The sequence below is a fragment of the Mchenga conophoros genome, linkage group LG9 (assembly GCF_057382185.1).
Source record: "Mchenga conophoros isolate Kocher_MC1m ecotype Shallow Benthic linkage group LG9, M_conophoros_male_GT1.1, whole genome shotgun sequence".
Classification (NCBI taxonomy): Eukaryota; Metazoa; Chordata; class Actinopteri; order Cichliformes; family Cichlidae; genus Mchenga; species Mchenga conophoros.
Window position 1 is genome coordinate 18395605 of NC_140534.1, and position 25795 is coordinate 18421399.

Here is a 25795-nt window from a genome sequence, read left to right on the forward strand (position 1 = left end):
TAACTTCTGTAACGTGTGCTTTTACTTTGAAAGTTGAATTTCTAAACAAGATGTGCTGTTATTTTGGCGAGTTCCGTCTTCTGACGTGTCGTGACGCTCTGAAATCCCTGCACGCTCACTGGGAAGCGTCCCGGAATTAACGGAGGAAAGAGACGGAGATAACGGTTCAGGTGAATTTCACAGATACCCGATAAACGGCACGGCTGAGTACGGCGGGCAGAGTGAGGAGTGACCGGAGGAGAGGGACAGTCCCCTCCGGAAAGCCCGTCGTTTTAGGTCGGTACGATGGGGGTCATCTCTGTTGCTCTTTCTTGGATATGGTTTTTGTACATGTTGTACCAAAACAAACACGTTAAGTTCATAAATAAAAAAAATTACAAGCGAACAATAGTGGAAAAAGTATAAAACAGTGTAAAAAGGGGGTGTAATATTATTAGCCTTGGCTCTTCATTGTATTGGGACGAGTGTGTGTCCACTTAGGGCTAATCAGCTTTAGGCTGACTGACTGAGAAGATGAATTAAAATCTTTTCTGCTCTCAGCATGAGAGAGATGCTATCTGCTTACTCTCAACTGTTTATCTGACTGATTTAACTTTATGTGGAACTTTTACAAAAACATAAAGCAATCTTATCTTTAGTCACGAATAAAGGGCCAGCCCACTATATGTACATGTCAGTTTATCAGTGTGCAGCTGCACTAAATAGTCTTGCAATGTCTGGTGTGGTTCTGCAGGGCAGGGATGTTATTTTACACTGTGGGCCGCATGCAGCCCACTTGGATCAGAACAGACCTCTTTCTGTCAGTGTAAACTACACGTTCAATCTGAGATATCTCAATATAAGAAAAAAGAAGTGCAGTTTCAGCAGTAGGGCACAGTTTTTCTACACAATAACAAAATGCTGTAGTAAATGAAAGTAACCGTTACCACTAAACTTTGGGCTTAATTTGTAAGAAATAAGCAAAAGGGTGAAATTACAGAAAAAGTTCTGGGCACAGACTGTTCTGTGGTTACAAAATGTATTATTTGTTTTGAAATTTCAACAGTCGATAGTGAAAAAACAATAACTTTTATCTGATTTAAGTCTTTATCTACTATTTAAAGTCCAAAACTTATGTATCCTTCACATTTTCCAAAGCCTTCCAGGGGGCCTGAGCTTTGCCGTAGCGATTCTGGACCTGGGCCTTAGTTCTGACACCCCTGTTTAAGAGGACGCATTAGAAACTACCATATAAGTAGAGAAAGATTACAAACACAACTACCAAACACATTCATTAGTCATTTTTGGACTAGAGAGCATTTGTCAATCAGCCAGTAAAGTAACAGCTGTGAAATGCAGAAAATCCTGTACACTATGAATTCAAACACACCTCCTGCCATATGTTAATGAGATGCAATAGTGTGAAAGACTGTCTATGATCACTTGAATTAGTATTCAAACAGTTAACAATTTTAAACCCTAAAATAATCATTTTACACTTTAAAATCTTTTTTTAAAAGAGTTCATTCTCAAACAATTGACTTTCTACACTCTTTCTCAGCGATGAGGCAGCAGGTCTGTCTGAGCCTCCCCCGTGGTGACAATATGGGCACAGCCTGTTCCTGCGTGCTCGTTTTCACCTCCTGCACAATTTCTACCGGCTGTTGCTTCTGAGAGTTTTTCTGCTGCTCTCTTCACAGCAGCAGATGGAAATTTTTGTTGAAGTGTTTTGTTTTTTTCCTTTCTTGTTAATAGTTTTGACACTGACTTGCTCTCCGTCTCTCTTTAACTTTGTGTAGATGTGGAGTCCCTTCATCCATGGCTGCAGCCAGATGACCTCCAGTGACTCCACCAGAGGACCCCTGCAGGGTGCGACAGATAAGCCAAAACATTATGACCGTTCACAACCAATTCCACTAAATGCCTCAAAGTAACTGAGGGTGGTCTCTGCTGCCTCAGGTTACCTTTAGAAGTGCAGATCTTTATGGTTTGGAGCTGTTTGGACTAGCACTGTGTGTATTTGGAAGTTGGTTATAGGAATAAATATTAATGTACATTCTCAGTTCCTACTAATTACTAATGCCTCATCTCTCTCAACACATAGAACCATCAGATTTCGATTCACTATGCAGTAACATCTAGAAAGAATCTGATTGTTCAGCTTCATTTATTAGCATGGAAATTATTCCAAATACACTGCATACCTGGATTGGAAACATACAGTTAAACATGAGTCATGGTTTGGCCTCCCCAGTAATATTATTGAAACTAGAGACTTTATAAAAGAGAGACACGAGACTCAACAAATCCTGAATATGAGAAGTTTGTAACTCTAATAATGGCCGTCAACCTCACCTGTCTCCCAACAGCCAATCATATTGTTGCACTGACATATATCCATTTGTTATGGAAGTAAAAAATCAGCTGAGTGTCCTTATTCCTCTCAGCTTCCTGTGTCTATGGGATGAGCCATGAGTCATTGATCATATCCTAACTTTGGACTGAGCTGTTAAAGAAGCTGTAATGTGTAACTTTCAGCATGCGTGGTAAAGGTATAAGCTAAACTAAAAAAAACTAACTCGTGCAATATTTATATCCTGCTGACCCTTGAAAGTGAGCTTATGGTTCTCATTCATCCATTTAGTCGCCTAGAGATATGACCAAAATGTCTGTGGTAAGATTTGTTTCTATAAGGAGTTTGCTGTGACAGTTATATTTTACTCTTTTCAGTAGGGCAATATGGCCAAAAATATTTATCACGATATATATTTGAAAATTTGCAATAATGATATAACTGACGATATAATTGACGCGAGACAAAAAACTTTACAACTCTGCAACTTTATTAGTGCAAAAAAAACCCCATCAATGTATTTTTACTTAAACAAGCAGCTGTTTTTTTATGTGCATTAAAGTTATATAAAAATGTAACAGTGCAAATGCAAATTCCTTGCTGACAGTTTAACCAAAAGGCATTTCCAGTGGAAATTGGCCGACATATCCTGAGCAGAACCATGTAAAATATCCACAAAACTTAAGGTTATACAGGTTATACACACACAATACGGTAATATTATGTTGAAGCACAGTATCACTCAGCGAGGCTCCTGACTACGGTAGCCATAATGCTCGGACAATCCATCAAGCGGTGTGGCTTCGTAGCTACCAAAGTTGTACTAAAACATTTTTTGACAGATTTTCGAGCGCTGTGTACCACATAAAATGGGTTCGAGGTCAGTAAGCACAACCAGAATTCATACATAAGGCACTGTCGATTTTTCAGAAAATCAAAGAATTTTAAGAGCGACTTAGATTCCGAAAAACACGGTAATAACGACGGGCCGCTTGCATGCTCTACCAAAAAATGTGCTTTGTTGTGTATCTGACGGACGAAAGCTAAACCAGTTCCACACCACTGAAGTTGCAGCATTTTTACAAACCAATTCTGGTTCATCCGTTTCATTTAACGATCCGCTTTCGCCCTTCTCATTCTCCGTCGCTGCCTTACTTTTTCTGCCATGTGCGTATGAAAACAAAGGCACTGCACATGCGCGTTTTACCCATATTCTATCGCCATATTCCATTTTGTTATCATTCCTTTTTTTTTTTGCGCCTGTCCCGTTTGGTTCTTTTGTCATCAGAATTCTTGTCTAAAGGTGAGGAAAGATGCCCAACGGATTTACTTTACCAAATTGACCATCCCAGCCTTGCTGTAGTGGTCTATTTGATTCACCTTTTATTGTTTATTTTATTTATTTTTTATTTTCACTTGCTAGATATGGGACAGACTTGAATGAGGAAAAGAAAAGGGAGAAAAGAAGAGGGGAAAAAAACAGTGGAGAAGAGGGACGGGGATAAAGGGCAAAAAAACTAACCAACTAAATAAGCAGACAAAAAAAAATACATATATCGATCACCTGGATCACCTGTTGAGAAAGAAAAAAGAAAACAAGCAGAAGAAAACGAGAGCAATAGAATAAACAACATCACGATGATATATGGGAATATAACAGTAGCTACTAAATATTAAACATTATTGTGCAGCACGTAATATCGACATTTTCTTATCATTCCTAACGTTATACCAGTATTATGAACTGTATGATATGGCCCAGCCCTACTTTTCAGTTTACTAATTTTCATCTGTTTGCAGTAAGACCAGCAATATTTCACCTGCATTAAATCACAATCATGTTTACATTTCCCTTCTTGACTGGAACATTTGGATCAGTTTTAAATCATATAACAAGCGATTAAATTACACAAGATCATGAGAAAAATCATGTTGACACCTCATGACCCTGATGAAGGCCACAAGCCGAAACGCGTTGGTCAATTATTAAAGTTGTTCATCTTCCTTCAAGTGTTGCTGGAGTTGCTGCATTGTGGCCTCTTTCACAGAAAGAAACCAAAACCTCAAACGTTTTATCTCATTAACTCTAGTGACCAAATATTTGGTGTAACATTTGAATTAGTTATGAAATTGCAGAAGAAAACTGTTGTTTTCTTTCCAAAGCACAGGCTGAATGAATCTCAAAGCTTTCTTTTCCTGCAGTGTTTTTTTTTCTTTTAAGGTGACTTATATCAGAAATATTGAAACACACAAACAAATATGGCAGGAAATTCTACCAGGTGCTGTTGAATTCATATCATGCTCTGCCTAAACCAGGACGGGCCAGGGATGAAATATGCAGAATAAATCCTCATCTGTGCACGTTGACAGTCCCGATTGAACCTCAGATATCTGATGCTAAGATGAGAGAAAAATTAAGCAGCCACTTCCCTCCTATTGCCACTGAACATAAGCTAAATTTAGCTCTCCTATTTTTGGACCATCACCCTCAATAAAACACATGATGCCGTGCAGAGATGAAAGATCTGCTTCTGTCCTCATTTAGGCCGCAGATGCGCCCACACACTCATACATGAGCATGAATGATCCAACCAGTGACTTCATGCACCAGTTAGCTCATCTTGCTGTCACATGTTGCTAATAGTAACAGCCCAGTTTCTCACATTTGCCTTTCTTTCATTTTTGAATTACAGCAGGATCTGCAGCACTGCACTTCAACACTGTTAACGGCTTTAACTGCCAAACAAGATGTACTTTGATATACGTAATCAGATCAGAAACTGTATATGGCAGCCCACCCACTTCTCAACCAGTTCAAACAAAGAAAAAGCCACACTGAGATCCTTTTATGTTAATAATATAAATTCAAAAAGAAAAGAAGAGAAAAAACAATCAAATGTTTTCCACAATAATTAGAGCTGCATAGAAAATAAATTATCTCATGGAGTAATTGATATTCTGATTTTCAGATATTATATCTGATCCAGCATCCATATGTTGTTGATAATCGTGAAATGTTTTTGGTTTTTTTTAATCTAGTTAAATAGCTAAAACATCTGTTTTAAGTCTGCTCAAATGAATTAAAACTGACTAATAAATTATATTTTGCTATAAACAGTATGAGTGTACACAGTAAATGCATAAAGGCTATGCAGTGTTTGCTGCTGATGTTAGGATTGCACCTAGACATGACAGGCAATGTAGCTTATATGCACAATTGTATATTTATTGCAAGTGAACTCTTTAGGAATATATATAAAAGAGGGAATGAGTGATATCCCAGATAATTTGGGTAATGATTTAGAATTCACCCAAAGCAAGCAGAAGACCATCTGTGAATGCATATTATATTGAACCTTGAATAAATAGGCTACGGTAGCAGAAGACCACACTGGGTTTCACTGTTGTCAGCTAAGAACAGGAACAACAGCAAACTGAGGCTTCAATTCGCACAGGCTGAGCAAAATTAGACAACAGAAGACTGGAAAACCATTGCCTGTTCTGATGGGCCTCGATTTCTGCCGTGACATTCGGATGGCAGGTACTGAATAGGGTGTAGCAGTTAAGGTTGGTGGTGGTGTAATGATGTGTTCTAGGCACACTTTGGGCTCCTTAGCCATTGTCCTTTCCATTCTTTGCCAGTGTTTTTTTGATCAATTAAACTCTAATTAAATAGTGATTAAATGCCTCACAGAACTATCTTAATTGCTTGTTGTGAGTCAAGACAAATTACGGTTGTCTTGACTCACAGCAGGACTATAATTTAAGACTGCTGTAGTAAAAGGAGGATTGTGACTTCCATCTGCACTAATTTAAATTCAGTGGTATAGCTTTATTCTGGGACACATCTCTAAGAGCAGGAGCAAGACCCCCACCCCCCGAGGCTGGGGTGGAGATGGTTTGTAATGTAAATTTTGCAGATATGCAGGAACTGTACACAATCTGAAGCAGCTTAAATAGCGCGCCCTATATGAGATTTGCTAATTGGATGTGCGGAAGCTTATCAGCTGAGGCGTCAGCTGATGTGATCTGGGATTGAGATCAGCTGATCTGCCTGGATTGTGACTGAGATTGACCTCATGATCTGCCTGAAACAGTACTGTGCTCGGTTAATATAGAACAGAGAAAAGCAGGAAATCCTCTCGTCTGCCAAACTGCAATCAGTGACTGTTTCACAGTTTTTACTTGATGAGAGATTTCAGCAACGTTTCTGACACTTCCTGAAATTGATGGCCACATCACGTTACCATCTTTTAGAAATGTTCTGCTTGTTTGGGTTGAGCTTAGCGCCTATGCCATCTGCATGTCAGAATCTATTAAATGCATGCTGGGAACTGTCTCCATCTCCTTTCTCTTCAGCCTGACCATCCATCTGTCCACCTATTTTTTATCTGCAGTCTTTCCCCTCCTTCCTCTAAGATCTCCCTCTTCCACTCGCCCTCTCATTAGAGCTGCTGAATTATTTAACATCAGACAGTGGGCTTGGCTGCTGAGCCAGAAGGAGATGAAGAGGAGAGGAGGAAAAGCTGGAGAGACGGAGAAGCATGGAGGTGTCCGATACTGCGGGAAGTCGTGAGTCAGCAGGGAGAGAAAGGAGCAGTGGGAGGGAGGAGTGAAGGAGTTTATAGATAGCTTTAGGTGATACGACAGGAGAGAGTGGCGTCAAATGCCTCCCGGTGCGTTTGTGTCCGTGTTTGTGCATGCGCGCATCGATTGAGCGGAGAAGGTCATGGAGCTGAGAGGAGATTAGCAAACTAGACTCGGAGTAGGGGGAGCGCGGCAGCAGAGCTAACGCCTCCTCTGAATAGCGCAGAAACAGGAGGGCTCAATACAAAAAGGACAAGAGGAGCTGTTGCAGTATGGGGGAGAGCTATATGTACCAGCGACTCCCCTACACCAGAGGAGAGGGGGAGGGGGAGGATGAAGAGGCGGGAGACAGGAGTGTCGGTGGACAAATGGTAAAGTCTGAAGTTGTGGGTGGATGTGCAGCATCTCTTCTTCTCTGGCTGTAATTACACTATGTCTGTGTCTTTTTGTTCAGTGTTTTTCTATGAATATAAGTGTGGGTGTGGGGATGCAGGTGTATTGATCTTGGGTCTAATCTTACAACAGACACCAGATTTCATTTGATGTCTGTTTAAATTATTTAGTATCCTCATGGTTTAAAAAACAGTGTCTACTTTGTGAACCCTGTAACTGCACCAGTTATAAGTTAAACCAAAAAACTTCATTCTGAATTCAGTTTTAGGGTCTAAAATTACCCAACAGCAATTGACTATAAAGCAATAAATTAACAAACAAGCAAACAAATGTATTCCTGCCACTTAATTATGGAAGCTTGTTTCTGCAAGTCTGCAGAGGTAATATCAAGTTAATTTGGGTTATTGTCTCAAAATTTCATGTCAAAATTTTGACTTACTGATTGAGTATCTCAAAATTTAAAGTTACTTTTGATTAAGTAGGTCAACATTTTGAAATTTTAACGTACCTCTGCCTGGATTTTTTTTTGTTTTGTTTTGTTTGTTCTGGTTTTTAATTGTGAATGGCAGACAAAAGCCTTCACACTTAATGTTGCTTCCGTTAAATTTTAACTATTTTGTGTTGGGGTCCTGAATCCAGAGCGAACCTGCTAATGCTAGTCCAATGCTTAAGTCATGGTTCCACAATTGGGGCTGTTTGAACATGCGTTTGTCTATGGAGTGGGGATTTCAGCCAACTCAAACATGTTTCTGTGCTTAATGTGCTGCTCCCAAGGGTAAAGTTTAGTTTTGCAAAGAGCTCTATGACAGCGCTGTATTAATGCGTTTACATCTTTTAATAGTTTTGAAATATTAGGATGAAGCTATACAAAAAGCAAGAAGCTAGAGCTAGTGGTTGTTTACCTTAGCTTAACAAAGACTGTAGACTACAGTTACAGACAAATGCTGTAAAGGTAACGCTAACAAACACTCTAAAGATCTAATGAACATTTTGTATCTTTATTAATTATCCAAGAAAATTGTCACTTCACTTATTCTGCCTCAACAAACACAGAATATTGCTAATTAGATGCGATTTACTTGGATCTTTCTCTTTCACATAGAGCCTGGCTAGCTCCTCTTTTCTTGGCTAAATTAAACCACTGTTGGTTTTAGGCTTGACATCAGTAAGTGAAGTTTGTATGTAAGAGTGACATTAGATTAAGGCAAAGTAAATGTTGTAGTATATTGTCACCGTATACGGTATACAATTAAAGCAATTAGTTAAGAGGAAATTGTAGTTTGCTTATCATGAAATGGTGCAAAACTGGTTTTAGTTAATAATTTAAAGTCTGTGAAAAACTTTAAAGGTCTTTCAACTTGTGAATCTGTGAATCTGCACATTTGCTGCACATGCAAAAATGACTCCTGCTTCGAGACACAAATTCCAGCCTTAAGGGGTCTCAAGCTAGTGTACTCCTCGTGTCTGCACAAAGCCTGGATAAGTGGGAGGGCTGCGTCAGGAAGAGCATCCAGCGTAAAATCGGTGCCAAATCAAATATGCAGATCTATCCACTTTGGCTACCCCTTGGGAAATAAAGGAGCAGCAGAAAGTACATTTTGCTGGGGAATCTGCAAAAAAAGATGAAACAGTAGCGTCCTAAACAATTGTCAGAAAATGTGTTTGTTGAATCTTGAAAGTCATTTTCAGGAGTAAAAATGCCCCAAATTTTCTTACTCCAGCTTCTTAAAATATGAGCACTTATTGTTTTCTGTTCTTGATGCTTTTCCAGATATCTAATCATTACATTGGTGCTGCAGATGTCACATCCCATCAGTCATTTTGGCTTTTCATAGCTGAGAGTAGCTCCTGCACTTAGAGCACACATTACAGTGTGCCCATTAATGGGGTCCATTAACATCACGCTCAGTAATGGAACAATTCAATCGCATAAGCAGAGCTATGTTAAAACTGGAGGCTGTTAACAGCACTGTATGCATCCTGATGCAGGTGAAATGTGTGTTTGCTGTGTAGATGCAGTGTGAGGAGGGCACAGAGTGGCTGCTGGAGCTGCTGACAGATGTGCAGCTGCAGCAGTACTTCCTTCGGATCCGTGATGATCTCAACGTCACACGACTCTCACACTTTGACTACGTCAAGAATGAAGACCTGGAGAAGATCGGCATGGGACGCCCAGGTACCTCTTTAAGTGTTTTTCACCCCAAACCTACGTGATAAACAGGTAATCTAAACAAATATCAGATGTGTCTGTGTGTTATCTTTTAGAAAAATACACTATAAACATACAATAAAATCCAGGTTTATTTGTGTTTGTATTTTTGCTGGTCCAGGTCAGAGGAGGCTCTGGGAGGCAGTCAAGAGGAGACGAGCCCTTTATAAAAGAAAATCCTGGATGAGCAAGGTGCAGTACCTCTCCTGTCCTGAAAGTTGCTCAAGCAAGGCTGCAATCTCACAATATGATATTCATGTATAAGCTGCATTTGTAAAAATGTCTGCTTTCACCCTCAGGTATATTTAGGAAAAGGAATTTTAGTTTGTATTGATGTGGCTTTGATTCTAATTTTATTTTATTTTTTCATGTTATGTCACATGGTCTATGTGTGTCTTTTATCAAAATAGGTTAATTTAGATTCATTCAGATTCAAATCAAGCGTGTTCGCATGCATAAGAAGTTTCTGGCCCTGCAGGTGTTTCCAGTGAAACGACCGGACGCTGACACACAGCAGCCCCACGGGGCATCGTCTGCCGCGGCCCCGGCCAGTAGTGAGTCAGGGGCCGCGCTCACCTGCCTGATTAGAGAGTCGGAGCTTCAGCTGTTTGAGCGGCTTGGAGACGGGACATTCGGGGTGGTGCGGCGAGGAGAGTGGACTGCACCCAACGGCAGAGTGGTGAGATGAAGAAACACAGTATGAGGCAGCTGAGAATGTATGACATAGAGGCTCAGGGTGTGTTTGCCCACAAACAAGCCACTTGGGTCCCATCTAGGCTAAGCATGTGGGTCCCATAGCAGTTTATCCCTTTTGGGCCTGTAAGAAATATATCTGTGGGCAACTCGTAGTCTCCTTGCATGAGAAAACCTACGTAGGAGGTAGAAAGGGCAAAGATGCCATGGGCTCTGTGTGCACACCAACTAGGGGCCCACGTAGGATAAATGTGGGTTTGCAGCCCCACAGTTCACCCACAGCTACCCACTGAGGGCCCACACTGGCATGTTGGCTGGTATATTATTTATAAAAAAGAAACATTATACAAGGAAATGTGACTATTCTGGAGAAGATGAAAACACAGAACATGTTTTAGTACACAGTCAGAAATATGAGGCTGAGAGAAGGTGACTGATTCAAACCATTTTAGTAAAATGAATCTTATTGATATACTGAAAAAGAAGTGAATGTTATCAGTCCAATCTTTCATTTTCTGAAATATCACGCGTGTTCTGCGGCCCACTGTGGGTTGTGTGGGTCTGCCCGCAGCGAGGCCACACATGCCCCAAAAGGACACATTTGCTGGGTATTTGTCACTTCCTCTTAAGTTAGAGCATCCCATTTGAACTCCACAAAGTGATTTACTTATTTATTTTTTACAGAGGTTTCTCTAAAATCAGCTCTCCTTTTCTTTGTAGTTGTCAGTGGCAGTAAAATGCCTGAAATCAAATGTACTGGACTCAGACGGTCTGGATGATTTCATCAGAGAGGTGAATGCCATGCATTCACTGAGCCACCAAAACCTCATCCGCCTGTATGGCATCGTCCTCACACAGCCTATGAAGATGGTAATCCATGAGACACACACACACTTATAAGAGGGAGTTTGTCCTCTTTTTGAGAACTTGATTTATTTCCAACAGTCGATACATTGTAGCTGCTGAGCTATCAGATGTTTTCAGTGATTTTACGCTGAATGTTTCAGAGCTGTTAAGCTCAGTTTAGCCTGCAGGAGTTTCTGCTGCCTCAGGTCTGGCTACTTTAGAATAGCCCTGAATATAAGATCAGTGTTTCCCACACACAGAGGAAATTCAAGTACAAAAGAGTTCACACAGTCTACAAGTTAAAGATTTGCCACTTCCAGATGTAACATATTTTTTAAAAAAGCACTGAAAAACAGTACAGACGGGATTATATATTTTAAAAGCAGTGCACAAAACATAAACACAATGAGCTCTGAGCACATTTTGTTTGTTGGAGTGTAGGTGACTGAGCTGGCTCCTCTGGGCTCCCTGTTGGATCGGCTCAGAAAGCGGCAGGGTCACATCCTCATCTCCTCGCTGTGTAACTATGGCGTGCAGGTCAGTTAATGCCGAAAGGAAAAAACCCCACAATGAAATTCAGTTTTATCACACTGTTCTCTCTATTAGATTTTCTTGAGTACAGTTTCCATAATATTTGTACATTTGTTTAAATTTAAATATTTATTTGTTGGAGATACAGCTCTATTTTATGACATTTCCCATGTGTAAGAATGCAAAAATGCTCCCATCTGTCACTCCACACCTTCTCCACAGGTGGCCTGTGGGATGGCTTACCTGGAGCAGAAGCGTTTCCTCCACAGGGACCTCGCAGCCCGTAATGTGCTGCTTTCCACCAATGAAACTGTGAAGATTGGAGACTTTGGCCTAATGAGGGCACTGCCTAAACACACCGACCAATACGTCATGGAGGAAGGCCACAAAATCCCTTTCCCATGGTGAGAGTGACTTTTTTCTGTCTCTACATACTATCTGTGTTTCATTATCTCAGCGTCTCAGTTGTTTTTCACCGATCTCTCCAGGTGTGCTCCAGAGTCTCTGAAGTCTCGCACTTTCTCTCACGCATCTGACACCTGGATGTTTGGGGTCACCCTTTGGGAGATGTTCACCCACGGACAGGAGCCGTGGCTGGGTCTGAATGGGAGCCAGGTGCATCTTTGAACAACCCTCTGACATAAAAAATAAAATAAATGAATTATTCATTAGCTTCAGCTAATCACGCCATTATTTATGTGTCGGTTTACAGATCCTTCACAAGGTGGACGTGGAAGCTGAGAGGCTGTGCAAACCAGACGATTGTCCTCAGGATATCTACAATGTGATGCTGCAGTGCTGGAGCCCCAAACCTGAAGACAGACCAACTTTCATTGCCCTCAGAGACTTCCTGCTCGAGGTAGCACAGTAAAACACTGTCGATCGTAATCACTAAATGTGCTTTAGGAAACGATTCTTTGTTGGCTGCAAGTATGTATTCCATGTCTAAAGGCTGTCTTTGACTCTGCTGGTGACACTAACGACACTGTGTGTGCTCTGCAGACCATGCCCACAGATATGAGAGCCCTGCAGGACTTTGAGGAGGAAGACAAGCTCCAGATTACAATGAATGATGTTATCACCATCATTGAAGGAAGGTCAGTGTGTGATGTTTTGTTAGCTAGAACATGCCTGTAAGGCATCCTTTTAGCCTGATTTTGAGAGAGCAAGCAGTTTCTTAATCAGGTTAGTGGGTTTGAGAGTCGTGCTTATGTAAGTGCCTACTACACAACGGATCTCCCGTTGAAACTGGATTCCTTACATTGTAGAAAATTACTGCAATTATAATCTTATGACTTCCTTATCACATTAATATGCGTGTGTGCATCGTATATATTGTATGTCTGTAACTACCTAACTACTAAATTAAAACCCAGAAGTTGGCAATTAAGAACGTGTACTGCTACAAGAATGCACATTACTGTAGGACAGTCACCACGTTGTTTTCATACCTGTTTGTGTGTTTTCAGGGCAGAGCACTACTGGTGGCGAGGTCAGAACAGGCGCACACTGCGTGTTGGTCAGTTTCCCCGTCATGTAGTGACGTCAGTCGCCGGTCTTTCCGCCCAGGACATCAGCCGGCCACTTAAACACTCTTTTATACACACTGGACATGGAGACACAGACCCCCAGAGGAGCTGGGGACACGCAGACCGCATAGACAGGTTAATGATACAGTACCTACAGTAATGTAGTGTCATACAGTGTGCTTCGTCAGATGTGACTGTGCTTTCTGCGTCCATGGATGGCTCTAGGCTGCTGGGCTAATGTTAGAGTCCCACCACAAGTCCAGAACGCAGAAATAGAAGACTGGAAAATGAATCTATTACAGAATAGACTCTTCTTTAAAACAGGTTAGGAAGGAGGATTTATAGATTTGTGTTATTTACATTAGGATTCCACAATGATAAGGCAGGAGAACAGATAACAGTTCTAAAAAAAAAAATCAGTTTGAAAGAAGAAAAATCACATAAAGCCAAAGCACTAAAATTGCGTTTTAACTGAAACCATGCATGTACTATTTTAAGACTGCCTATACTGCAGCTCCCCACTAGAGGGCAGCTGTGTATCATGCATAGTTTAACAGATGTTTTGCTGTTGAGCTTTAGAGGGTTTTAGAAGACACGTCCACATCACTGCACTGTTTGCAACAATAGAGGAGTAGTGAAATAATTTTACTGATGTTCCAGTTCCTACAACGGGATTATTAACATGTTATTAACAAGTATGTTTATTAGCTTCAACCATCTTCAGTATGAGTTAAAGGACAGGACTTGGACTTATTTTCAATTTTAAACTTTTATTACATAAAAATGATTTTCTTTCCTTAGCCTGTACTTGGGGAACCCCATGGACCCTCCTGATGTCCTGGGAATGGATTCAGGCATTGCGAGACCGACCAAACTTCCCAACCGTGCCAAGAGTAAATTCATTTGTGCCGTGAGACTGTATTTTTGCTGAATAGTGATCTAACTTTTCTGTTACACCGATGCATGTCAAATCGAACCTAAACGCCTTTGTCTGTTTTTATCAGAGCTACCTCCCCCTCGTCCACCCCAACCTGCCGTTCTGCTCAAGAGTGAGATTTTTTCTTTAATCCTTCAAACACATGCATGTCAGTAGAAGCAATTATCTAAATCTAGAGTTTCATGTGTGTCCAGAGCCGTTCTACGACTCTGTGATGGACGATTACGATGACGAGGAAGACGCCAGCGCGTCGTCTGGGTTGAAGAAGCTGGGAGCATCCCTAGGTCTGAAGCTTCGGCCGTGGGAGGGGACAGGCGTGCGTTCAGCCAAGAGCGAGGTGTCGCTTATTGACTTCACCGATGACAGTTTCAGCTCTACCACACCTTCTCCGCTCACTGAGTCTCGGCAGCTGGATGAGGACACCCTAAAGGTAGCTCAGACCTGAGTCAGACTGTAATAGTTGATGCTCTTACCCTCATTAGTAAGAGATTTTTTTTTTTAACTTCACCTAATGTGACTTCAAGACTGCATTGACCAATATGAGTCCCATTTCCCCTTTCATTATGGCCTAGAACTGTCTTTTAATGAACTGTTGAGGGTTGATCAAGCTGAGGTTGGCATGATTCTTTTCTTTCTTTGAATGTCACCCACTCCCTGAGTGGAACCATCCTGTAATCACAGCAGAGGGGTCTTATATTCCCAGCTCATCTGGAGAATTAGCCATCTGATCTTTTCAGTTCACCCTCTACAACTAAACAATGATTGTGATGTAGTTCAAAGGTTTTCAAGACACGAGGGACCTTACACGGCCACATGCATGGCAGTATCCTCAATCAAGTGTAGGTGGTGCACACACAGCTTGAAATCTTTGCCAGTACTCACAAATGATGAGCTGTCTTGTTTCCCAGAGACAGTGGTCCAACCTTTGGCCTAGAAATGTCATAAATAACCCCTTCCACTTGAATTCACCCAAGGCGCGTGCAATGTGATGGATGATCAGTACTTATTGATTGATAATGTACACGTTCACGCTTTAGTGGTCTTCAGCGGAGTTGCACAGCAATTCCACCTCATACCTTCAGTCTGCCTTCAATCATCCTGACCAAGCTGCAGCTTCATGATATTTATACTGAAGTTTTTGAAGTAAAAGTAAAATTTATTTATATAGCACTTTTTAAGACAGGAAGCTATTACAAAGTGCTTCACATGGGAATAGAAAAGCATTTCAAACAAATCAAGTCACTTTTAGTGTCACGTCACATTACTGGTACACTGGTACAGCACATGTGAGCAAGCTTCACAGGCAACAGTGGTGTGCAAAAAATACAAGAAACATAAGAAACAAGCCAAATATAAGAGCAGGAATGTGAGAATTATAAGAATAAATATGTACAATTTTAAGGATGTATGCACATTAGTAATATCTATGCCAAAGTGTGTGTGTGTGTGTGTGTGTGTGTGTGTGTGTACACATACATATATGTAAAATATACAGAGGTCAGCAGTGTGAATATTGTGCACAAAAATGGCATATATGTACATTATGGAGTGCATAGTGTTGAAGTTCCGGTAGGTGAGAGTGAGGTGTCTATGCAGTGTTCAGCAGTCTGGTGGCCCGAGGGAAAAAGCTGTCCCTCAGTCTGCTGGTTCGGGACGGATACTGCAGTACCTCCTGCCTGACCGAAGTAGTTTGAACAGTTTATGGCTGGGGTGACTGGAGCCTTGATGATCCTACCCACTTTCCTCAGGCAACACCACCACCTCCAATTATCCTTTCAGAACACAGCACCACTCTCTGGAGAGCTTTGCAGTTGTAACCAGTGCTGTTGCCATACCACGTGGTGATGCTCTTAATGGCACAGCAGTAGAAGGTCCTGAGGATGTGGGGGCTCATGCTGAATCACTTCAGACTCCTGAGAAAGAAGAGGCACTGCTGCGACTTCTTCACTGTTTTGTGTGTACTCACCATGTGAGATCCCTCGCCAGATGTTGCCTAGGAAACGGAAGCTGCTCACTCTCTCCACAGCAGCGGTGTTGATGGTGATGGGAGTGTGTGCTTCCCTACACCTCCGGAAGCCCACTATCAACTCTTTTGTCTTTGTGAGTTTGAGGGTGAGATGGTTGTCTTGGCACCAGTGTGTCAGGGCGCTGACCTCCTCCCTGTAAGCCATCTCATCACCTTTGGTGACCACCACCACCAAACAAACAATATAACAATATTGAATAATTGAAACTTGTGACTAAAACAAAACTCTAACCCTGGAGGAGGTGGACCTTAATAGGTCAACCAGAAATGACCACTTCCAACTTCTGGGTTCTGTAATAGTTCTTTAAACAGAGCTGTACTATTAGCTAAACAAGGTTAACTTAATATCTTGGCTTGAACATTAAAAAAAAGAAAGAAAGAGGATATCCAAATCAAATCAAATCACTTTTTATTGTCACATCACATGTGCAGGCACACTGGCACAGCACATGCGAGTGAAATTCTTGTGTGCGAGCCCCACAAGCAACAGAGATGTGCAAACACAACAACACAAACGAGCAAAACACAAGAATGGCCAACCTGAAACTAATAAATATATGTACAATATATAATAGTGTATGCATTTCTGGATGTGTATACTAAATATTTTCCTACGTGTGTGTGTGTGTATACACATTTTTACAAATTAAATAGTAAAAAAATAAAATAAAATAATAATAATAATAATAATAATAAAATATATAAAATATACAGAGTTGAATATGTGCAAAACAAGTGGCATTTATATACAGTGTGGAGTGCATAATGTTGAAGTTCCAGTAGTGAAGCTGAGGTGTCTATGACGTGTTCAGCAGTCTGATGGCCTGATGGAAAAAGCTGTCTCTCAGTCTGCTGGTACGGGACCGGATGCTGCAGAACCTCCTTCCTGATGGAAGCAGTCTGAACAGTTTATGGCTGGGGTGACTGGAGTCCTTGATGATCCTCCCCGCTTTCCTCAGGCACCGCTTCCTGTAGATGTCTTGGAGGGAGGGAAGCTCACCTCCAATTATCCGTTCAGAGCACCGCACTACTCGCTGGAGAGCTTTGCAGTTGTAGGCGGTGCTGTTGCCATACCAGGTGGTGATGCATCCAGTGAGGATGCTCTCAATGGCACAGCGATAGAAGGTCCTGAGGATGCAAAGGTCCAGACCTTTGCAAAACAATTTTTCAGGATTTTCTGGCTGAAAGTCAGGTTTTATTGACCAACAGTGGGTAACTATGCATAAATAAATATAAATGTAATGATGATTTGATGGAAATCGGTGCATTTTCTGGTTATTTCTGAAGAATTAATAACGACATATGTGAGTAATTCAAACCCCAGTGAACACAAAGAAGTAATATTACTGCAGCAGTGATGATTTCCTTTTGGCTCTGGCTCAAACTTTGTTTTTGTTATGCAGGAAAAATCTTAATAACGTTGGATAACTTTTCCTTGTATCTATTTGTCTTCTCAGGACACTCCCTCCATTCTGGACTGGCCTCTCCCCCAGCCAGCGTACGATGAAGTTACTGCAGAGGCTGAGGATCAATCAGAGGACCAGGAAGTGCGGTCCATATACAAAGGGTTGACTGAAGAAGCTTCTTCATCCGCTGGTGGTGGCTTGACAGGAAGGAGCGAATCCCAGTCAGCTGACCTCTTCCAGGAGCTACAGAGGGAGGTAGTGAAAGCTGTATTAATGCCATTCGGGATCGATTTTTACTTTTAAATTATCACCCAAGCTAACATAAAGCTGCTGTTTCTCTGTTGATGTAGGTGATGGTGAAGCTGCAGGTTCCAATGGCAACAGGCCGCTCCCTCCCCTCCTCCCCACTCCCCATGCCTCTGGCTCCTTTGGGCCCGCACCGACAGATCCATCTTCCCCCTCCATCTCCCTCGTCTGCCTCCTCCTTTGCCTCCTGCTTTGAGGACAGGCCTGTGCTGCCTCCTCGCAGTCCCGTCCCTCCTCTGCGTCCCTCCAAACACAACCTCTCCGCCCGTGCCATAAACCCAGAAGCACGCACCAGCTCCATTTCACTGGGCAACGAAGATGACACACCCCCTCAGATCCCACCCAGAGACCACGCCTTTTCTCAGCCAGGCTCCCGCTCCTCGTCACCTGTAGCATTGCCACCTCCTCCTCTCGCCGTCTCGCCCCGTCGGGCATCGGGACTGCTGGGTCCACTCCTGTCCTCCAACTCTCCATCGTCGTCTTCCTCTTTGCCTCAAGCTTCATCCCATTCCTCACGCTTAGGACTTCCTGGCTCATCGTACTCCTCCACGTCCTTACTGGATCCACTCGCCTTTCGTGAGGGGCGTGGCCTTTCCTCACTGATTGACAGTTCGCAGAGCTCTGCCCCCGTCCCACTGCCGGAGAGACCAGCTTTTCTGGAGAGGTGAGTTTTTCATGGAGGCAGATTTTTATGGGTGGAGAGCAAAAAACGAATTTGTTCCCTTGATAATTTATATTTCTTCCAGAGCATATATGTATAAACAAAAAATAGTCCTCAAATGTAATGTTGGGGTAACATTATATTTTTGCCAGCTCAGTGTTAGAGATTTTTATGGCTCTGACATCAGCACTGCACCCTACAAAAAAAAAAGAGGATTTGAGGACTTGATAACATGGGACCAATCAAGTGAAATGGTACACGCGTACCTGGGGTGTTTGTGCATGTGAGGGATCATCCAATTAACCCCAGCATTGCGTGACACTAACTAAATGGCACGTGTGCTCCTTCTTCAGCGCTTACTGACTTTACACGGATATATTTATTTCCAAATTTCCCACAAGGTAAATAACAAGTGAAAAATATCCACTATTATGTGAATAACACCTAGGTTGAAATGTGACATAATTTTTATTTATTATTATTTATTTTCATGAAGATCAGGAGCTAAAGTGAGTCATCAAATCACTTGGCATGAGGCATTGCTATTTTATTAGCATTTGTTGTAATAGAATATTTTTTCAGCTTGTTTGAATTTGTCGTCAAGCTGTTGAAACAAAGCTCACATCTGTGTGCTGAGTTCAGGGGGGACCCCAATACAGAAAACAAGCAAGCTTTTAAACCAGATACCAAAGACAAAGAGGAGCTGGCAAGTGGTTGCGCTCACCAACCACTTGCCAGTTTGGACCTCATTTGTCCTTCATAGCATCCTTAAGTCTTCATACCATAGATTAACGAGGAGCTGGAAACATTCCTCAGATATTTGGGTCCATATCGACATAAAAGCATCACACAGGTGCTGCACATTCGTGATGCCAATCTCCTGTTTCACTGCATCCTGAAGGTGCTCTAATGGACTGAGACGTGGTGACTGTGGAGGCCACATTTTACTCATTTTCATTTTGCAAAATATACTCATGTATGCTGTGGTGTTTAAGTGACACTCATTTGGTGCCAAGAAAATATAATCCACATCATTATACAACCACCACCAGCCTGAACTGTTGATACACGGCAGGATGGATCCATGATTTCTGACCCTACCATCTGAATGTTGCTGCGGAAATATACTCCTCAGACAAGGCGCCAGTCTTCCAATCTTCAGTAATTCAGTTTTAGTGAGCCTGTACAAACTGTAGTGTCAGTTTCCTGTTTTTAGCTGACAGGAGTGGACAGGAGGTTTGACATGCAGTGACTTCAGAGATGCTCTTCTTCATACCTTGGTTGTGATTGGTTACAGTCGTCTTCTGATCAGCTCAAAGCAGTCCGGCCTTTCTCCTCTTACCTCTGACATCAACAATGCAATTTCACCCAGAGAACAAAAAAATCCCAGAAAAGAGCAGACAATAAGAGTGGGGCAGACAGTCGCACCGGCGGGAAATTAACCAAAAGTAACGTACAACTGGAACAAGATACAGAGGAATCGTAATTAGAAACTAATGAGAAATTTGACATTTTACACAGCATCCCAACTTTTTAAGTAACACAGTTATGAAAGCAAATAAAAGCTTATGCTAAATAAATGTTTTATAGTTGGAAAATGTCGTCAGAGACTTATTATTACGAGAATTTCTTCAGTGCAACAGTAAAATTTCAGATGTCATTCACAGAGAAACATCATCAGCTAAGGGGCGATGGTGGCTCAAGAGCTGGCAGTTTGTCTTGTAATCAGAAGGTTGCCGGTTTAAGCCCCGGCTCGGACAGTCTCGGTTGTTGTGTCCTTGGGCAAGACACTTCACCCATTGCCTGCTGGTGGTGGTCAGAGGGCCCGGTGGCAATAGTGTCTGGCAGCCTCGCCTCTGTCAGTGCGCCCCAGGGTGGCTGTGGCTACAATGTAGCTTGCCATCACCAGTGTGTGAATGACTGAATGTTGTGTAAAGCGCTTTGGGGTCCATAGGGACAAAGTAAAGCGCTATACAAATACAGGCCATTTACCATTCAAAATAATTCATATGCCATATTTCATGTTTCTTAACAGATACGGAGCAGCCAACATGGCGGCAGTCAAACCTATGATGCAGCAGCACCCTAGTGGAGCCAAACCGAACACCTCCTACAACAACAATAACGGCCGAGCTGCAGCTCCCAGCATTCAACGGGAACAGAGCATCACACAGGTGAGGGAGATCATAAGGAATATCACTTTTTCTATTAAAACAAAAAAGTCATAACTTTTATTTGTTGAGAGTCACAGAAATGACAAACACTGAATGCTGTTGTTTTCCACAGGCAGACAAATTAGAGTCACTGATTTCTAGATAACACATGAAAAGCTAAATTGTCCCTTTTTATTGAATTCACATCCTTTTATCAACAAAGCTTTTAATTGTGAGAATGTAATGCTCAAAAAGCTGCAGATTTGAATCATATTCATATGGTTTTAACATTACCTGAGGAAGAATAATATTAAAAAAGAAAATCATTAACTTTATTACTAATTTCATTGGGACTGCGAATTAGGGAAAAACTTCAAGGGGCTTGTGGCTAATTTAAAAACAGTTTGATTCATTGCATAAGTGACTGAGAGAGTTTGAAAAGAAGGAAACCTGCTCGTTTTGTCACTTCTTCTCTTTGTACAAGCATGGTAACAAATGTGCCCACGCAGAGTTACTCTCCGAAATAAAAGTAGATTTCTTTTCATGTGTATCCATATGACAGTTGCACTTCTTTAAAATGCAAACATGACGTTAAGTTTATTGTCTGATTGTCAGGTCCAAGGAGCTGTGCACGGTGTCACGATAGAGGAGTGTCAGGCTGCTCTGCAGAGCCACGAGTGGAGCATCCCTCAGGCCATAAACCATTTAAAGGTGCAACTGTCTGTCTATACACTTTCCTAGTTTATTTGTTGCCGTTAACAAAGAATATATAAATGAATCAGAGTGCAAAAAAGTGACATATTAACAGCTATTAAGTGTGTTACCTCTTGCAGTTACTGATGGACCATGAACTGCTCTGTAAACTGTGTGATCCAACATAGTAAAAAATTGAAAACAGAATTGCTGAAAAAGAAAAGAATCAATGTGTTGCAATAGCCGAAAGTCCAGACCTCAGTGGGAAGGTATGAGAGCTGTGCATAAATGAATGCACTTAAACCTCAATGAAGCAACTATTAAAGAAGAGCGGGCCAAAATTCAAGCTTGTGATGTCAGATACTGATAAAGTCCTACAAAAAGCAATTACTTCAGATTATTGCTGCTAAAGGTGTTTCTACAAGCTATTAAATCATGGGGTGTACTTAGCTTTCCACATGCTGATTCTACATTTTGGCTTAGTCTTGTCACATAAAGACAAGACTAATAATGACACGTTCAACCATAGAACTGAAAGAGGGTTGTATACCAGGGATTGTAAACACACACATTGAGTTAGGGAGGTTACTGATTGTTTTTGTCCTGTGCTTTTAAAGGTCTTATTATAATTAATGAAACTGGATTAAATTGTTTTCTTTCAATTTTAACATTTAAGCGATTCAGTGGCTCTGCTTTTGAGAAGTACATAGGTAGCTAAAGTTTATTGTCATCATAAAGGTTAGGATGTGGGAGCTTTTCTGTTGCTAAAGAAAGCCAGTGTTCATGCTGCAAAAGAGCATCAGAACAGCAAGAAGAGAGTTAAATGTAGTAAAAACAATGATGGTAAATCACGTGTCTAAAATGCTTCTTTCACCATCTGCGCTGTAGGTGGAGCAGCTGTTTCGGCTAGGGCTGCGTTCAAGAGCCGAGTGCGAGGAGCTGCTGCAGCATCACCAGTGGGACCTGGAACATGCCAGCACGGTCATGCTGGACACATACGGACCACATCGCAACAGGTAATCAACAGTAAATGGACAGAAAAGAGCGGATGCCCACTTTGTTTTTTGTAGTACTGAGCTCTGAGTTACTACTGTCTGTAGCGGCTGATGTCTCTCCCAGGTTGAAACCTGCTTTTAATGTGCCGCTAAGTTTGTCAGCATGACATGACAGCACAAGCACAAATGTGCTAACGATCCATCTGCTTCCTCCATCCTCCTGTTAGACTGCTGCTCCGGTTGCTTTTAAGGAAGATTTTATACACTTCTTAACCTGTGGCTGTCAAATTTCTGACTTGTTGACACAGTGAGAAAAAGAACTTGAGCTAAAATAATCTCTCAAGTAATTTTCTTATTTTAGATTTTCAGTTGGTCATATTGGAAAGAGTGTTTGTAAAAAAATAAAAAAATAAAACCTCAAGTTCTCATTTTTACTTTTATCTAACTTTATGGATTTTGCTTTTGTCATTCATTTATTTGTTGTCCACAGTAAGCGTCATTATATGTCAGCTCAGACACAGCTGACACTCGGCGATCATTGTCTCATCAAAGTAATAAACTTTTGTCACCTGCTACTGTCACTAGGGGGCAGTGTCAAAAGTATGTGGAACCGCTGAATGTGGGAGCTTTTTGGAGCCAGAGGTAAATTATCCACTAAGACTTGCAGGCTTGATTTGTAAAATACAGACACAGACTCCTGCTATTAAGTTTGCAGTAAGATAAAGTATCTGGATTTCTGTTTGTACAGTTGACTACACTGCAAAAATTAAAAAAGAAAAAAGGAAAAAATAACAGCACAAACGTGGTCAAGAGGAGGTCAGCAAGTCATATTCTGCTGTGGTGACAGCTAACAGAAAACCAGCAGCCTCGTAAAAATCCATCTGTCATTCACGCATCCCCAATAAAAATGTGAGCAGGTGAGCTTAGTTAGAAATATGAGTAACTGTGAACAGGAAATGTAGATGTAGAGGCAACATGTTTATTTGTTCTGTAAGTTTAGGAATTTTAACACACGATTCACTGCTTTTTTTTTCTAGCCAACCTCCAGTGGCCACTACAGGAAGTGCAGTTTTTGGCTTCATTTTTCAGCCCTGCTTAGAGCTTAAACACTCAGCGTTCAGCGATTGTTTGCTGTTGTACAGAATCCTAAACAAAGAAGCTGATATTGTACATTGTTTTTCTGCTTCTTAGGAAGTGAGAGCAGGAGGACAAATTGAGCGGCAGTCACCTTCTGACAAGCTCCCGAGCTCATCTGGATCAGCGCGCTGACACAGAGTCGGCAGGATGACTCATTGCTCCAAAGACCAGAGACGCTTTTTAATGACCATTAAAAAGCGTCTCTGAAGCAGCATGTGTGAATACCTGCTACTACCTGTGTCACTCGCATGCTCACTATAACCTAAAGGAGCAGCTGTTACATGATTCACAATATTTACTTGAACAGTTGTTATTTATCTTTTTTTTTGGTTGTTCTTTTTTTTTTTATCATTGCATTAATCCAGAGTTTGTTTCAGCTGGTAGCTGCTGCAGACGTTTTCTGGTTGTGAGGTTGTTGTAGAGGCCTGTGTGTGTGTGTGTGTGTGTGTGTGTGTGTCTGCGTGCGTGTGTGTGCATAAGCTTACTGTAATGTCAAATGGCTTTTTGCTGTCAAAAAGAATCAGGGAGGTATGAGCTGGCGTATAGTTGCACTTTTAGGAAAAATATACAATTAATGTTGTATAAAACATTTTACCGAGCATGTCAACAAAGATGCTAACTGCTGGTCAGAAGAACAATCTATCAGTGAAGTGAAAATGTTGATATGACTGAAGGCATATCAGATATTATTATTATTACTGTAATTTTGTGTCTTAAAGGTTCCACGTGGAGTTTTCATGTAAAAAGGCATTCAAAAGTCTTGAAACCTGCATTCTTCACATCCCAGCATGTCGTCGTCTTTCCTGCCGTCGCTGGCAAATTGCAATGTGAATCGTAAAAACTGCTTCATAGTGCTTTGAGAGTTCAAGAACTCCACAGGTTGCCTTTAAGCAAAACATTTCTGGCTTTACAACAGCAGGAATTCTGAGTGATGTCTTTAGTTTTTATTATAGGAATATTCCTACCTTTTCCTCGTGGATACAGGGTATTAGTCAAATCTCTGCACATTAGATATCTACTGCTACTTTAAACTCATGGTTATTATATCTTACTGTGATTCTGCTGTATGATAATCATCATGCTGAAGAACCTGTCACGCACTTGATTTAGTGGGCTACTGCTACGTGCTGTCGATGCCAAATTTCATAATGCGTGTGCAGATATTAAAAATTTTAACAGCTACATGGAAAAGTTTCTTCTTTTTTTTTACAAAAAAACAAACAACAAAACTGGAAAGTTAAACTTCAGACAGGTGGTAGCAGCTTGGTGAATATGTTTATAGCAGTCATAACTCAGTATGTGTGAAGCATTCAGTTAAGCTCAACTATGAAATCTGTTTAATGTGACACTGACTATAATGTACTGTTTAATCTGAGTTGCTTACAAATGTAAAATGCAAATATGGCCTTCGTTGTTTTATAATAAACTGTAATCTCATTTCTGAAAGCTTTCCTGTGGTTATTTCATTAGTTGGATACAGCGGGAAGACTGGAAGACACAAAGCGGAGATGGAACTCTACATATGTGGTTGGCAAAGATGTTAAGGATATGGAAGTCTGATTTTAATGGGATAAACTAATCCTTTGATTAAATAATGTCAAATTAACTGAAAAAAATCCCCCTAAAACTATTTTGTTTACACCAGAGCAAGTGGACCCTGAAGCACGATGTGACACTGGAATCAGGCTAAGAGAAGATGTAAGGGAATGGGAGCATGGATCCTGAGGCTGCGTTCTCCGAGTGGTAAAAGTGAGTGGGCAGGTATTAAAGGTATCTGATTCGGCATGAGCCCCCGCATCCTCAGGACCTTCTGTCGCTGTGCCATTGAGAGCATCCTCACTGGATGCATCACCACCTGGTATGGCAACAGCACCGCCTACAACTGCAAAGCTCTCCAGCGAGTAGTGCGGTGCTCTGAACGGATAATTGGAGGTGAGCTTCCCTCCCTCCAAGACATCTACAGGAAGCGGTGCCTGAGGAAAGCGGGGAGGATCATCAAGGACTCCAGTCACCCCAGCCATAAACTGTTCAGACTGCTTCCATCAGGAAGGAGGTTCTGCAGCATCCGGTCCCGTACCAGCAGACTGAGAGACAGCTTTTTCCATCAGGCCATCAGACTGCTGAACACGTCATAGACACCTCAGCTTCACTACTGGAACTTCAACATTATGCACTCCACACTGTATATAAATGCCACTTGTTTTGCACATATTCAACTCTGTATATTTTATTATTATTATTATTATTATTATTATTATTTTTTTTTTTTACTATTTAATTTGTAAAAATGTGTATACACACACACACACACACACACACACACGTAGGAAAATATTTAGTATACACATCCAGAAATGCATA

General features: G+C 41.4%; 1 protein-coding gene across 7 annotated transcripts; it reads left to right on the forward strand.

Moving 5' to 3' along the window:
• Positions 1-97: 97 nt before the first annotated feature.
• On the forward strand, positions 98-24880 carry tnk2a (tyrosine kinase, non-receptor, 2a). 7 transcript variants are annotated; one of them, XM_085286748.1, is made up of 22 exons: positions 98-276; positions 1779-1848; positions 9326-9488; positions 9643-9713; positions 10000-10200; positions 10935-11084; positions 11502-11597; positions 11814-11995; positions 12080-12206; positions 12304-12450; positions 12594-12688; positions 13061-13255; positions 13922-14013; positions 14125-14169; positions 14252-14487; positions 17541-17744; positions 17840-18459; positions 20492-20630; positions 21225-21320; positions 22191-22318; positions 22883-22939; positions 23489-24880. In XM_085286748.1, exons 3-22 carry the CDS (start codon positions 9326-9328, stop codon positions 23493-23495), a joined length of 3051 nt encoding a protein of 1016 aa, XP_085142874.1. In that variant the 5' UTR covers positions 98-276; positions 1779-1848; the 3' UTR covers positions 23496-24880. The 7 variants fall into 7 exon arrangements, 5 of the variants coding, with proteins under 5 accessions (XP_085142874.1, XP_085142875.1, XP_085142871.1 ...); XM_085286749.1 differs by having other exon boundaries at positions 100-170; XR_014893881.1 differs by lacking the exons at positions 98-276; positions 1779-1848 and adding an exon at positions 6390-7290 and having other exon boundaries at positions 22883-23214.
• The last annotated feature ends 915 nt before the right edge of the window (positions 24881-25795 follow it).